Source organism: Pieris brassicae, chromosome 7, assembly GCF_905147105.1.
Source record: "Pieris brassicae chromosome 7, ilPieBrab1.1, whole genome shotgun sequence".
NCBI classification, from domain to species: domain Eukaryota; kingdom Metazoa; phylum Arthropoda; class Insecta; order Lepidoptera; family Pieridae; genus Pieris; species Pieris brassicae.
Genome location: NC_059671.1, coordinates 6,004,401 through 6,018,861, shown reverse-complemented (window position 1 = coordinate 6,018,861; position 14,461 = coordinate 6,004,401). Strand labels below are relative to the sequence as shown.

Genomic DNA, 14,461 nt, shown 5'->3' with positions numbered 1-14,461 from the left:
AAGTAAATTTAAAAAAATAGTTGTAAGCTTGCGATAGTATACATATCAATTAACTAAACTTAAATTTTTATTTTCTTTAAAACATTATAACTGATAAAAAGAGCATACTCCTAGAGATGACTGCCCTTTTTGGGCGTCCCGTAGGCTTGTTTTCCTAAAGATGGAACCATATAAATTAAAATAAAAAATATGTCTGTCTCGTCCAGTATTGATCTCAAGATTCTTCTCAAGAAATATATGTATTTGAAATGTATATTTTTCTGTAGGTGTTGGATGTATAAACTGAGTATTTCTAAATCTTTGAAGGATAAGAATATAAGAGAATCAGTTTTTAATAACATTTATTTTTTAATAAATATATAATCTTAAATTATCGTGATTTATGTGTCTTTTTACTCTTTAATGTATCTTTAATATTTTATTCCTGTTTAGTTTTGTTTTAATAACTGTGTATTACATGTATTTTGCACTACTTGCCTATCTTATTTAATACATTTATTTTTTTCTTTACTCACAGTGGTTGCCTGGAAGAGATCGCTCGTAAGCGATAAGGCCGCCAGTTACGATCCTTTTGATTTAATTATGTTAATTTTTATTTTTATTTTGTAGTGTAACGAAGTGTAAATAAATAAAATAAATAAATAAATAAAACATACATTAATTAATACATAATTTTCGGTATATTTTAGAAATTTTATCTTATAACACCTTAACATAGCTTTTTATACATTGTATTTAACAAAACTACATAATTTAAATTTCATAAAACATGTGGTTTGGTAATTTTGATTGTTTATTTATTAACAAATTGGCAGAAGTCTTATGGTCATAAATTGAATATCTATTTGAAGCCAATACTTTATAAAAAAATATGTTAGTTATGGGTTTGAAACTGCATCCAGAGCACTAAATATATTTTTATATAAAATTTTAGGGATTTTATAATCTCTAATAATCTTTTTATACAAAGTCATTACAAACTAATTTACAAATCATAGAACTATATTTCTATTAACTTTGTTTGATAAAAATGTGTATTTAGTACAATGATATTTTATTTTTCCTAGAGTTGTTGCTTCAACGACCTCTTCACTTGGAGGATCTGAAAACAATAAAGACATATAAATTATTAGTTCTGTAATAAAGCCATAAACAATCACATTTTAAAAAAGTACGATTTCTTGCTAAACGGCAACTTTTTTTATTACATCTATCTTTTTAATTCTAGGGATTAAAAGATATTTGAATTTGGAATTTGAATAATTGTATGAAAATGTTACTGGCTGTTAAAAATTCGGACTAAATAAAGAGGAAATTTTGATGAGTTAAACGCGCGGAAAGAATATAGTTTGTTAAATTTGAGATAATTTTTGGATCGTTTTACAATGAATTTGGAAACCTATCAAAAATAGTTGTTTTCTATTAGGCAAACTGGCTGAATGTAATACATGTTTCTTTTACATACCAATATTATTCCATACAGTAGGAGGGAAGATGGGCAATTGTGAAAACACATAGACATATCTGCAATCCCTTTTAAGTCCTTGTTTCATAGCGCGTTCGGTTTTGCTCAGCTCTAAACGATACCAGCTCGCAGATTTCCTGAAAATATATTATTGAGATCTTTATTATAATACATAGTTTTGAAATTGTTTTTTCTTTATCCCACTAAAGAGACTAAAAACTTGAATGTCTAGCGTGCATTCGCAGAAATGAATGTACAGATATTCTGTGGCGTCCAAGGAAATACTTGTCTTTCTTATGCGTTAGAAAGAGACAAATAGATTCGAACTTATTCAAAGGTTACTTCTGTATGACATTTTCAATAAGTTTTTGGATCCTACGGAAGTCTCGACTCTCAGAGTTGGTCTCCTTATATGGAATCTTGGTAATTTTGTGTGACAGATACAAGTATATTTTTGTTAGAACTTCGATTTGTTTAGCTCTAGGTTTCCATATACGTAAAAGCTATATATAGCTACACATCGTGCGTTCATAGTCATGGTCGAGTTTCGTCTATCTACTTAAAAAACTAATATGTATTGTATCGTCACACAGCCACAGAAATGCTGCCAGTGTTAGAGGTAGACTGCCACAGGGACCAAACTTTTTAATTAGTTTTAATTTTCTTTTTATTATTACTATTTAAGTTAGGTTAATTGTAAATACTGTATATTTGTTTGTTATGCTTAGTTACATGAATAAAATAACTTATCGTCTGTATGAATAACTTGCGCTTTCTTTTGTTTCCAATAGTAACTTACTTCAAATGGTCTTGAACGATGTTATTAGCGATCGGCACGTTTATTTTAACCACTGCGTCGTTCATAAGCTGGCCTGCAGATTTCACCGGAGATTTGTCGGACACGTACAACTCCAATAACCGGGATGCCATGGCCTTTAATTGTGCTGAAAAGTATTTACAAGAAGTGTAAGTATTAGTCAGTCTCTTGCCTCCAATGTCCCAGTTGCCAAAAAAAAATTTTTTTTTTATGACCAACTCTGTATTTGCGTCATCAGGTTGGTAATAGTTTGTATAATATTGCTGGAATTCTATGATTTGTGTAGGTATATGGAACCATTGGATTATTGCTTATGGTAAATATATTTTAGATGGAACTTAAGATGTCAGTTTTAATGATCTTATTGATTTCGTAAGAATAATGTTTCAGAAAATTTCTATTGTTTTTTTTTAACGGATAATAATATATAGGATTCATGCAACATAACCACAGTATGTTATAGGTTCAAAATTTATATATAATTTGTAATATGCTGTATTTTGAAAGACATTTTGTTTTGGTGGATGAATTTAAGTTTTAATTAAATTATGTCACTAATACATACAAAATGATATAGACAAAACATTGAACATTATTTAGGGTAAAAGATAAAAAATTCTTACCAAAGTCAGCTCGCAAACAGGTTTCAGCTCTAAATAAATGCTCCAAACATACATGCACTTGAGAATATCTCATTAAAAGATTCTTCCAGGGACTAATGTCTATTTCATCCGGGATTAATGGTACCTGCAATTATATACATTTAGAGTAAGATTGAGTCTGCAGCCTTAGCGCTAAGTGTGGATCTTATACAAGCGTTGTATGTCTGCTATACAAAAGCGGAAGTAAAATTCGAATCACAGCGTTATAGATAATTATTTTTAAGAAAAAGACTGTTTAGTATATACTAGTGTTGGCCTAGATAGAGGCTTCAGTGTGTTGTCATCCCTAAGGTTGTAGATCCAAAACCCGGCCAATGGACCTTCTATGTGCGCTTTTGTAAGGTGAAGGAAAACATCGTGAGGAAACTGGCATGTCTTAGACTGAAATTATGCCATAATTCGTCAGGCACAAGAGTTGATATCCTATTAGCAATTAGAAAAAACAAACAATCAGAACTCTCAGATCAGAACCAAAAGTTTGTAGCGCCGCATTCTGATACAGCATAACTAAATAATAATAAGGGTAATAACAAAACCACGTGAATCCTTGTTTCCGTATTTAAAAAACGTGATATATAACGTATAGTTAAGTCTGGACTTTAAATCTTCCTGAATAAGTTAAATCTGTTTGTGTCTCTGTTTAATGGGTACATAACGAAAGAGACAATTTTGTATGTTGACAAAATCCAGGGAGGTCGAAACTGGTGGTCTCATGGTAATACGGCAAGGAGACAAAAAAAAATATTCAACGAATAAATTCGAAATCATTACTGTGTTTGCTAACAAAGCCAAATAAACTAAGAGTTTATGATATATGCGCAAAACTAGGATAAATTACTACCAAAGTACAGCTAACGTTGTGGTATAAATAAATAAAAAATAAATCAATGGCGCTACAATATTTTTAGGTCTGTGCCATTCTGTTTTCTGTATCTGTTTCATGATCATTCGTTAATCTAATAGTCTAAGGCAAACCGGTTTCCTTCACCGTTCGAGCGAATGTTAAATGCGCGCATAGAAAGAGTCCATTGGTGCACAGCCGGGTTTCGAACCTACGACCTCAGGGATGAGAGACACATTCTGAAACCACTAGGCCAACACTGCTGTCGTAAATAGTAAAAAATATATATTTTTAATTTCATTATAGATAGATACTCGATAAAATTGTTTATTTAAAGTGAACCGTGATTATAAGCAGGTCAACTTTACGCTTATGATTTTTAAAAAAATGTGTGCGTGTACTAGTGTACACACGTAAGAAGTGATCTACTATATGCAACTTTACAGAAATAGGTTAAATAAAGTTAAATTAGATATAGTCTAACAAAAGGCTTTTATTAACATAGACATGAATAAAAATAATACAATTATTTCATTTTACCGTATCACTACTAAGATTATTACAGAATTTCATAAATTGTAATACAATTAAATATAATTACTATAATTGTTATCGTTATTATATATTTTTGTTATTAATGCCTTCGAATCAACCGTGGTAGGGACAAGAAAAAGATGGGGCGTAACGAACAAATGTGACGTGTAACCGAAAAATGTGACAGTTAGTTTCACTTCAAAAAAAAATATCTTATAACGATTACCTCATTAGCATCTTTCTTCTCACTCACAAGACCATGTTTCTTCAACGACGCGAAGTCATCAACTGTTAAATCGTTATTATCTTCAATACAGAAGGACTCTGAATCCAGTCTTATGGAGTTTTCAGTTGTGCCATAATTTTCAAAAGGGTTCAATGTGAAGTCACCTCCCATAGTCATATCTTGTATCGTTTGGTTTATCTGTTCTATTGTTTCTTTAGACCTGAAAATCAAAGAAAAATATACATGTAATGAAACCATATGTCTTTTCATAATAATATTTCCTATTCAATTATAATGAATATAAATTTCTGCAACTATGAATGCAAGCGAATTTTTAAATAACCTATATCTGTTTTACCTGGCATCAGTATTCCAGACACCGGCCAAGAAGAATGAATGCTCTAGAAGCGACATTATCCTGGTATATTCCCATGTCGTCTTCTCAAAGCCCACTTGGGCCACCAAAGATAACGCTTGAGGGGGACTTGAGCGGAGATTTTTAAGTACTTTTGACGTTTGAGAGTGACCTCTTGATAATTTTAATACTAGTTTTGATAATATTGAGGTGTTGTTTACGTCAATCTGAAATTAATGGTTTAAGAAGGTAAAGTAATGTTTAAAAAATCAGTAACAAAAAGTAATGTCTTCTTTTACGAACGGGGCAAACGGTCAGGCACCGTTACTCATCTGATGTTAAGTGACACCTCCTATGGCCACTCAAAGCCAGAGATCCTATACAGCAACCTCTTTTGGAAGGTTGGCAATCATCACAGGAAGTTTAATTTTAGATGCTGCGCTTCTGAGCCACGACTAGTAGTTTTTAAAGAAAGTTTTTTTTAAAGTAGAAAAATTTAACCAACTCCAAATATATCATTATTATATAATAATATATATCATTATTTACATAGATACTACATGTATCTATATAAATATTAATAAGTGGATAGCCATCTCCAAAATCATTAAAAAGATTTTGATGAAACTTGGACTGTTCTTTTAGTTGAAATTTGTTGTTGAATATAACTTAGTCATAGAAATTTGTGGAAAAACATATTTACGAAAATTTGGTCTTGACCCATAGTAGATTATAACTTTATTGGATTGGATATAATTATTATTTTTATAACAGGTATAGAAAAACTCACTAAAAACATAGTTAAAACGGTAATTTAAAAAAAAAACACTTACAAATGGACGTATTTTTCCGGTTGAAACAAAGGAAAGTGCTTTCAAGAGTAGTGTTATCAGTTCTTCAGCTGTCTCACATTCTGAAAGGAGGATTTTTAAAATTATTTAAAATATATACAAAACATAATAATTTTTGTAAATATCATGTATATGTATTTTGTAAATATCATGTTATTTAAATCAAAATGCTAACGACTTGATTGAATATCGATTTTTCATTAACTGTCTAGAGATTTAATTAACTCTCTGAATGAACTACTATACTGCGACATATACATTAAAAAAGCCGTTAATTTATATGAGTTAAGTATGATTATCACAGCCAAGCCCATATAAAATACATATAACTTTCCTGCAAAACCTTCAAGGCACACTTTATATGCATTATATCTAAGTTTTGTTTGAGGAAATTCGTTAGTGTTGCTAAAGGTTAGGGTTCGAATATCCGCTGTGTACCAATGGATTTTTTTCTATTCACAATAAATTCCCTCGTAACGTAAATAATAATATTATTAAGAAAAATCTGACAAAAATATAGATGGTTAATCGCACTTACTTACAAAGATAAATAAGCTAAATGATCACTAATCAGTTACAGATTTGAGGCTAAGCGCCATTGGTTTTTAAAGAAAGATGAGTATAAACCTATCATCCGAAAGTTAAATTTTAAATTAAAAAAAAAATTATAAGACATAAAGGCTACCACTGACGATACGTCCATTAATCCGAATGGAGTAGTCGTCGTCCAAAATCGTCCCATGAATGGTAAAAAAATATTCCATTTGGATGGACGTCAGGCAGCTCTGCATTTCCAAACGGATTGAAATCCATGCGTCCAGGCCAAATGGACGTCATCCGCGGCCGTCCGTCAATGTCAGAAACGTGCGCCACGCCATATGGAAGCAGTCCGAATTGTCCGTAAATGGGCAAAACGGCGTCCATTTTTTTGAGGTTATTGTTTCAGTTAATGTTTTGATGTCGATGGTGGTGCATGTGCTGTGTATTTTTCAAGCGTTATAATTTTTTTTATTATGTCTTTATCCGCGCGTGACCTTGTGTTGGAAGTAACAGAAATTCCACTTTAAGAAATTGTTTAAATAGGTTTTTTTTGTCTTTTTAATAAAATACACACAACTGCTGCCACCAGTAAAGTATTGTTATCCATAGTATTATTTATTTCCGTTCCGTACGATTGCAAAGTTCGAAGTGACGCCATGCATCCAAATGGAAGTATTGTGAATGGTACCGTATCTCGATACATTTCCATTTGGAGTGCATCCAAAAGGAAGTCTACTAAATCGTATCGTCAGAGGTAGCCTTAATTTACTTCAGTATTAATAAAAATATATCAGATATGGAAAAAACGCAAAGTCAATCTTTATTACTAACTACATTAAACCAAAATTCTACAGCTTATTTAAATTTATTTATTTTATCAATGCTCTCAAATATGTGATGTTCAAAATGAGGACAACAATTACTTATAACGTAAAATATTCACGTGTAAAAATGACTGAGAAAGCGCAGCGTTAACCAGATCCTCACAATCGAGTATCAGCAAAATCTTTATATCCATTACAGAAATGTATAATCATAATAAATTAACGAAACTTCGAGTGGAACGGACCTGTTACTACCCTCAGTAAATTTTAAAACTGTGAAGTACCTACATGGTCTAATCTTTTGATTGTTCTTTTTATTGTGTTAGTAAGTTAAATCTGCTTCTGCAAACTTATAGTATTATATTTTTAATTTGAATTAGTGCACATAAAGTAATAATAACTGACCTCTTAAAACATCCCACAATTTATAAGTGAAGTCATTACTAGAACCCTTTTTATTCAAATCATTCATACATTGTTTGAGGGTAGTCGTATCTTCTGTGACACAAAGACAGCCACCTGCAGGACATTCCGCAGTATATGTATATATTTCAGTTTCTTTGAGTAGATCGGTAAGGCGTTTTTCGTTGTTATAGCGTCTCATACCGGGGATGAGATTTCTGTAAATATTTCAATATGAAACTTCGTTTCGCCTTTTTAGTACCTACCTACTAACATTAATAGAACATTTTTTTTATGCTATGCATTGAGACTGTTCGATTTCCGCCATTTAAACTTGTATGACGTTTTTTCCGATGTTTTTATTCATAAAAACCTTCAGACTTCAAGAAATATTTTTTTTTTAAATTAGTCCAAAAGCTCTCTTCGAGTTTTGATGTTAGCAATATTTTTATTTATAATATAGATTATCATATGTATACAACTTTAGGATTGGTACATATTACAGCTCAAATATATAATTCACCAGCTGTGCTGACGCGTCATATATATAAATAATCAGTTCAGTAATTTTATGGATTACAAATAAATTAAGTATTTCAAAGGTCATAGTATTGATTATTCTGTTTTAATAATATTTCTTAAATAAAAGTGCTTTATTGTGTTTTATGCAAACTGGCAAACAAATATGTCAAACATAAAATAATGTTTATTTTGCGAAAGCCTTTTCAAATAAATTAAAACAAGAAACCTTTTATTGGTTTTTATTTCTTAATTCAATAACTAAAATTATATAGTTACGGTATTTAACTTAGTCTGTCCTATTAACAAAACTTAGCACATATCATTCATTTTCCAATATTACCAGCTGCCCACTGAAATATTTTCAAGAGCGTACAAATTCTTAAAAGGACGACAACACACTCGCGAGCACTCCGGTATTGAGTGTCCATGAGCGGCGGTATCAGTTAATATCAGATGAACCTCCTACCCGTTTGCCTCTTGTTCTATAAAAAAAAATATTTTAGTAGAAAAATTAAGTACCTTACAACAGCTTTTTCGAGATCAATAATGCCTCCTGATGCAGTCATTTCCACAAGAAGTTCATTTATATGGTATAATACACAGACAGACTTCCACACTTCATTGCAAGGGCTTGCTAAGTGTCCAACTGTAATTTCTTGTTCCTGAATATATTAATAAAATTAAAAACGAAAACATACTATACTAAAAATTAATCCATACAATTAGTATAAATATATTAAGTATAAAAAGATATTACTTTTCACATAAGTCAAGTAAGTGAACCAGACCGAGTAATGTTACAACTGATTCTAAGATGAACATATTTAAGCAAATTTTACTCACAATTAGCAAAACACTGTAATGTGTGGTGGTAATTTGAAAAATCTACACATTACTTACTAGATTAATTTTACAGCTAATAAATGGTGTCAGTAAGGTCTTAGCATTCCATTCACAGTGCAATTCTGTTAGACCTCCGTGTGGAGTGTTAAGTTGTTCCTCCATATTAAGACCATTATAGGATGTACCAGCTACTGCATACTTGCAATCCACAAGTACATTCACCTGAAATTGGTACATTTCTTGCCATGAAATAAAGAGGTTATTACGATAAGATTTTAGGATATACAGGTTTTTGAAATCTTCAGTTATGATATGTATGACTATGTGTTAATAATTAAAAGATGTCCAAGCTAAAAATCTCAAGATTCTTCCTGCATCAAAGAACTAAGGTCTTAAAAGCTTTCAAGAGATTAGAGATACAAAGAGATTTCTGTAGATCTTATAGGCCCAAAACTGGAAGAAAGGTAGTAGAGAGGTATCATTTACAAAGCTGTTAATTGTAAGCAGCCTTATAACATGGTACAATTATTGAGACAAACTGAGATAAACTTTAATGTTTACTGTATAGAACATAGAAATAACTTACTAAATCTTCATCAATTTGTTCCTGATCAGCAAATTCCTTTATAAGATTATCAACATCTACTTCTTCCAATTCATAACAGCCTTCATAATTGACTATACCTCTAGCGAATTCATCTTTGTTAGACTGTATAGTTAGTAATAAGGGTTTGCCGTCAGAATTTGGATTGCACAGGATCCACTGAGGTATTGATTCTTCTTTGGATAATGTTGCTTGAGTTTGTGTATATGAGTTTGCTAAATCTCTACAAAATTTTAAAGTCCTAATTATTATTTTGATAGTTTTTCTTATGCAAATTAACAACACATGTAGGATTGTAAGATGGTTCTTAATATAATTAATTTCTTAATAACTTAATTTTATCTTTCCATAGTAGAGTAGTAATTTAAAATATGCATTTATTGATTTAACTACATAAAAAATTATAAATCTGTTAAAATTCTTGATTCCTAAAATATACCTTGCATTTTCTAAATCAATTGGTGCATGAAGTAACTCTTCTTTTTTCCACAGTTGCGACTCTTCAGAAAACATTGTGTCATCTAATGTTGTATGTAAACTCAAATCTAGTTTTAATGGAGAACCAGTTAAATCCAACTCATCTGAAATAATTTGACCCTTATTTAAACATGGGTGTTTGTTTATTTTAGAATTAATTAGAAATATACTTATAATGACTCAATATCTTTCAAAATTATACTGATTAGTATAGTATAGTGACCTCGATTAAATAGATCTCAAAAGGCTGATATTAAAACCAATAACAAAAATATTACTATATGAAATTATATTTATTGCTTGAATATAATTCAGATCAACAATGTATTGTATGTGATACTATAATAGTCTGCACATTACTTGTCTTTCAATGTAGTATATAACTTCTAAGATTTCAGAGAATAAAATAAAGTTAGCTTAAAGAAATAGATATAATATAAAGAGTATTTTTTACTTACCTTCTTTGTTTTTGTAACTGTTTTTGTTAATATCTGAGGACACGGTTTGTTTTGCCTAAAAAATAAAATATATAAAAATAACATTTAAAATATATACGTTTTAAGAATCAAATAAACAAAACCTTACATTTGCGTATACCATTACAACATCATTGCTACTTTTTGTATAAATTGATACATAACTAGGACTTATCTGTGTTTGAATACACAATTTAGAATGATCATCTGGCTGTTTAGAAATAGAAAAACAATCCATTATGGATACTTTGACTAAATATTCTGTTTTTAAATAAATAATACAACTCGATTCGTAATTCAAACTGAATTTTACTGGCCAAATTTAAATAATAAAAATTTAACGATGATGTTCACATAATGCTAATGTCATTAAGCCAGCTGTCAAAAATGAGAACTGAATTATCCATAATGATCTAGCCATGAAATAAATTCTCAAAAATAATAATATTAATAAAGATTATTTTATTTTTTATCAAGTAAAATAAACTGTTTTAATTTGTTGTTGTGATGAAAGCTGCCATTACACGGCGGCATGTGACGCTGGATGGCGTTAAATACAATACTCATATTTGCCAAAATTACTGATAGAGTATCGTTTTTTACAAAAAAGTGTAATTGTAATTACAGATTATTCAATTGTATCAGGTACCTTAATGTATAGTGTTACATTTATAAGTATGTAAATGTGCTAGGACATTATTATTCTACGCAAAAAAATATTTTACTCTTCTCTGTGGTGAGGGTGCTTAACTCAAGATGAAATTATCACGTATTGAAGGGAATGATATAAATTAACAAGTTCTATACCTACTAAGTTCGTATTAAGGAACATAAGTACGTACAACACCTCCTCGCCAAAACTTATATGAGTAAAATTGCATGGTTTTAAATTAATTATCTTAAAATTTGTTACAGTATCAATACATTTGACGATAAAACATTTGCATATTTTAACCCTGCCTTCGTTATCGAGAAACGCTAACCTCAGATTCGTATGAGCATAAAAACCTTAACTGAAGCAATATAGGATTTATTTATTAGTCGTTTTACAGTTACCGCAAAGGCAGTGTAGTACCGCAAAAGCAGGGTTGGAATGATGAGAAGTAGATTTATTTCATTATACAAGAATATTTTTATATTAGCAAAATGGCTTGGGGCGGTTCAAGTATTACGTAAGCAAATTTACTGCAATACATTCTTCCCTCCCCCTATCCTCTTGTCAGCAAAAGTAAGCAAAGCTATCAAAAATAATAGTACATATACGTATTATTTTTTAGTAGGAATCCTCGAAAAAGCATTTCGTTTTCAAGCATAGACAATGTGTGGGTAAAAATATGTGTAAAAAGTAAATAATTACTGTTGACGTTATCACCAAATATGAAAATCAAAGACACCTTGCTTACGTAATAGAATATGTTCGATCACCTTTGTGGTTTTTTCTCAGATATAAAAAAGGGTCTTGTACGTCTAATTTAGATGCTTAGATGATAGATTTAGACGAAATTTCCCTAACGAAAATAGAGGAAAAAGCAAAAAAAATAACTTCAGCTACAGAGTAGCACTGGGCTGGATCACAGCGTTTCTCGCCAACGCTACTTTGACAAGGATTGGTTACTCCTTCATCTGATTGGAAGTATGACATTGTCTGCTAATAATAGCAATATTTATAAGATTATGTGCGAAAAATTTGATTTTTATTAATATTAGATTTAGATTAAAATACTATTTACGACACGACGAATTATTTAATGATTCTTACATACTGTTTTTGCTCAGGTTTACACAGATTTTATTTTATGACAAATTTGAATATGTAAATACATCCCTGTTAGGTATATAATCAGATTAATTAAAACGATTCTTGATCAAGTGGGCGGGTTGAGTATCAGAGCGTTACTATCGTCGTTCAAAATAGAATTTCCTAGATAAATATGTGATTACATTAATTCCTTTTAATCTGTGAGTATCCTATGACGTGATGCCGATTGTCAGTTTGACGTAACATGTCGATTTATGAAATTACATAACGTAATCATTTTAACAAATGAAGACTACCTAAAATAATTTTGACACGTTTTGGTCCTTTTTATGTATGATATATACTAAAAAATAAGATTATAATTCCACTAGCTAAAATTAATTAAAAACGATTATTTTCACCTAGGTTATTTAGTTGCTAGGATTTTTCTCATGAATAATAAGCTCTGTTTGGTTTGGGAATCTTACCAAGAACAAAGAAACAAATGCGTGCCCTTGCCTATAGTGACATACAATCATAGTTATGTACTCAATTTAGCAAACTGAAATTTAGAGCAGCAATATTTGTTTATCTAAACAATTTCGTTTAATACGGAATATTGAAACATCATTTTCAAGCGAATGAAATCGCGAGCGTCGAGTATATTGTCAAAATAGCCAATGAGTAATGGGATTTGTTCGTTCGGAAACTCATAATGAGTTTTGTAAAATGCCACATCGAATTTGAAAGCACATGTCACTATTTGCATTTAATGGAAATAACGGATGACAAGTAATTTTTATAACAATTGGAACACAAAGTTTTGAAGTTCGTTCCTCTCTGCTCATGATGGCTGCTGTAAAATCAGCACACTTTTGTACTTATTAAAGACATGTACACAACCGAGTTTATCTTGTCTGGTTTATGTAATATGTCGAAGGGTCAAATCCAAAATATTTCGTATTTGGGACTTATAAGCTGTTTTAATGGAATGGGATTTCTGGGTTACTTTTATTTTCAGATTCTGTATGTATTAAATTTCGTATCTACTATTTAGGTTAATTAAAAAATAAAATAAATAAGTGGCGCTACAACTTTTTTAGGTCTGTTGCTTCAGGTTTCTGCATATGTTTCATGGTAATTCATTAATCTACTAGGCAACTAGGTGATTAGCCTTCGCTGCCTGACACATGCCGTTGACATTTTTTGGGGACGAGGATCGGGGATTGAACCTACGACCTCAGCGACGCCACTAGGCCAACTCTGCTCTATATGGCTACTACTCAACATTATTTAGGTTATAACACAATAAATTAGCAAATGAGCTATTATAAAAGTTAGAGCCAATTGTGCCGCATATAGATGGCACCAGCCATAATTAGTTTAATTAAGAATGGTAAAGTTATGTTCACCCAAACAATAACTCAAAAAATAAAATTGGTTATAAAAAAAATATAGCGTATGTTTATCGGACAACACACATTTTTACAATAATTTATTTTAAAATATGAAACTGCCCCAACGGTTCAGTTGATATTGCAAAAGTGCACTTCAAACTGAAAATAATTATATATTAAATATAAATATTTAGTAATAAAAACCATCAAAATATTTTTAAGAGGAAAATAAGAAAGTTTATCTAACTTTTATAATTAAGTTTAATACATTTTTCAAAGCTTTATAAACCTCCACTAAGAGGTTGCTTTTTAGTAATACAGTTAGGGAGACTTACGCGCTACGTCTTTTTGTAACTTTGCAAGAAATTATTTGGCTAATGGGTGAAGGTTAACGATATTGTTATGGAGTGGAAAAAATATAGATTGCTCTTAGTATAAGCATTGATTATTTATCTATTTACTGATATGGATATCTGATCTGATATTGCTGATGTTAGAAAACACGATTAAATTAAAAATAGGCTTGTAGGATGATTTTGCTTGACCAGAACTAGGTGATGTGGCGATGAACATTGACTTTGAATTTTGTCGAAAAAATTGTCGCTGTCACCTTTAGTGTAAATTATGGTATTATTTAAAAAAAAAATAACAGTCCAGACACCATTTTGATAATTGATAAACATAAACATATTGATTGTGATACGCTCAGGCCGTACGTAGCAGTGAAATCGAATGAGATTTCCTTGATCTTTGATTATCGACGTAAAAACCTCCACAGGTGTGGGAGTCTTTCTTTAAAATAGTAATGTTACACAAAGGGAAGTTACGTCATTAGAATAAATAATTCCTATTTCTGTTTTCCGTTTCCATTATATTATTAAAATTTA

At 30.6% G+C, this 14,461-nt stretch overlaps 1 protein-coding gene across 2 annotated transcripts; it reads right to left on the bottom strand.

Moving 5' to 3' along the window:
* Nucleotides 1–770: 770 nt before the first annotated feature.
* Nucleotides 771–10,740, bottom strand: LOC123712510 (protein zwilch). 2 transcript variants are annotated; one of them, XM_045665627.1, is made up of 14 exons: nt 10,549–10,740; nt 10,422–10,476; nt 9,926–10,067; nt 9,469–9,709; nt 8,940–9,104; nt 8,559–8,701; nt 7,521–7,735; nt 5,734–5,813; nt 4,904–5,127; nt 4,546–4,765; nt 2,906–3,029; nt 2,265–2,409; nt 1,466–1,602; nt 771–1,102 (listed from the first exon to the last, which is right to left on the bottom strand). In XM_045665627.1, exons 1-14 carry the CDS (start codon nt 10,675–10,677, stop codon nt 993–995), a joined length of 2,130 nt encoding a protein of 709 aa, XP_045521583.1. In that variant the 5' UTR covers nt 10,678–10,740; the 3' UTR covers nt 771–992. The 2 variants fall into 2 exon arrangements, with proteins under 2 accessions (XP_045521583.1, XP_045521584.1); XM_045665628.1 differs by having other exon boundaries at nt 10,561–10,740.
* Between the last annotated feature and the right edge of the window lie 3,721 nt (nt 10,741–14,461).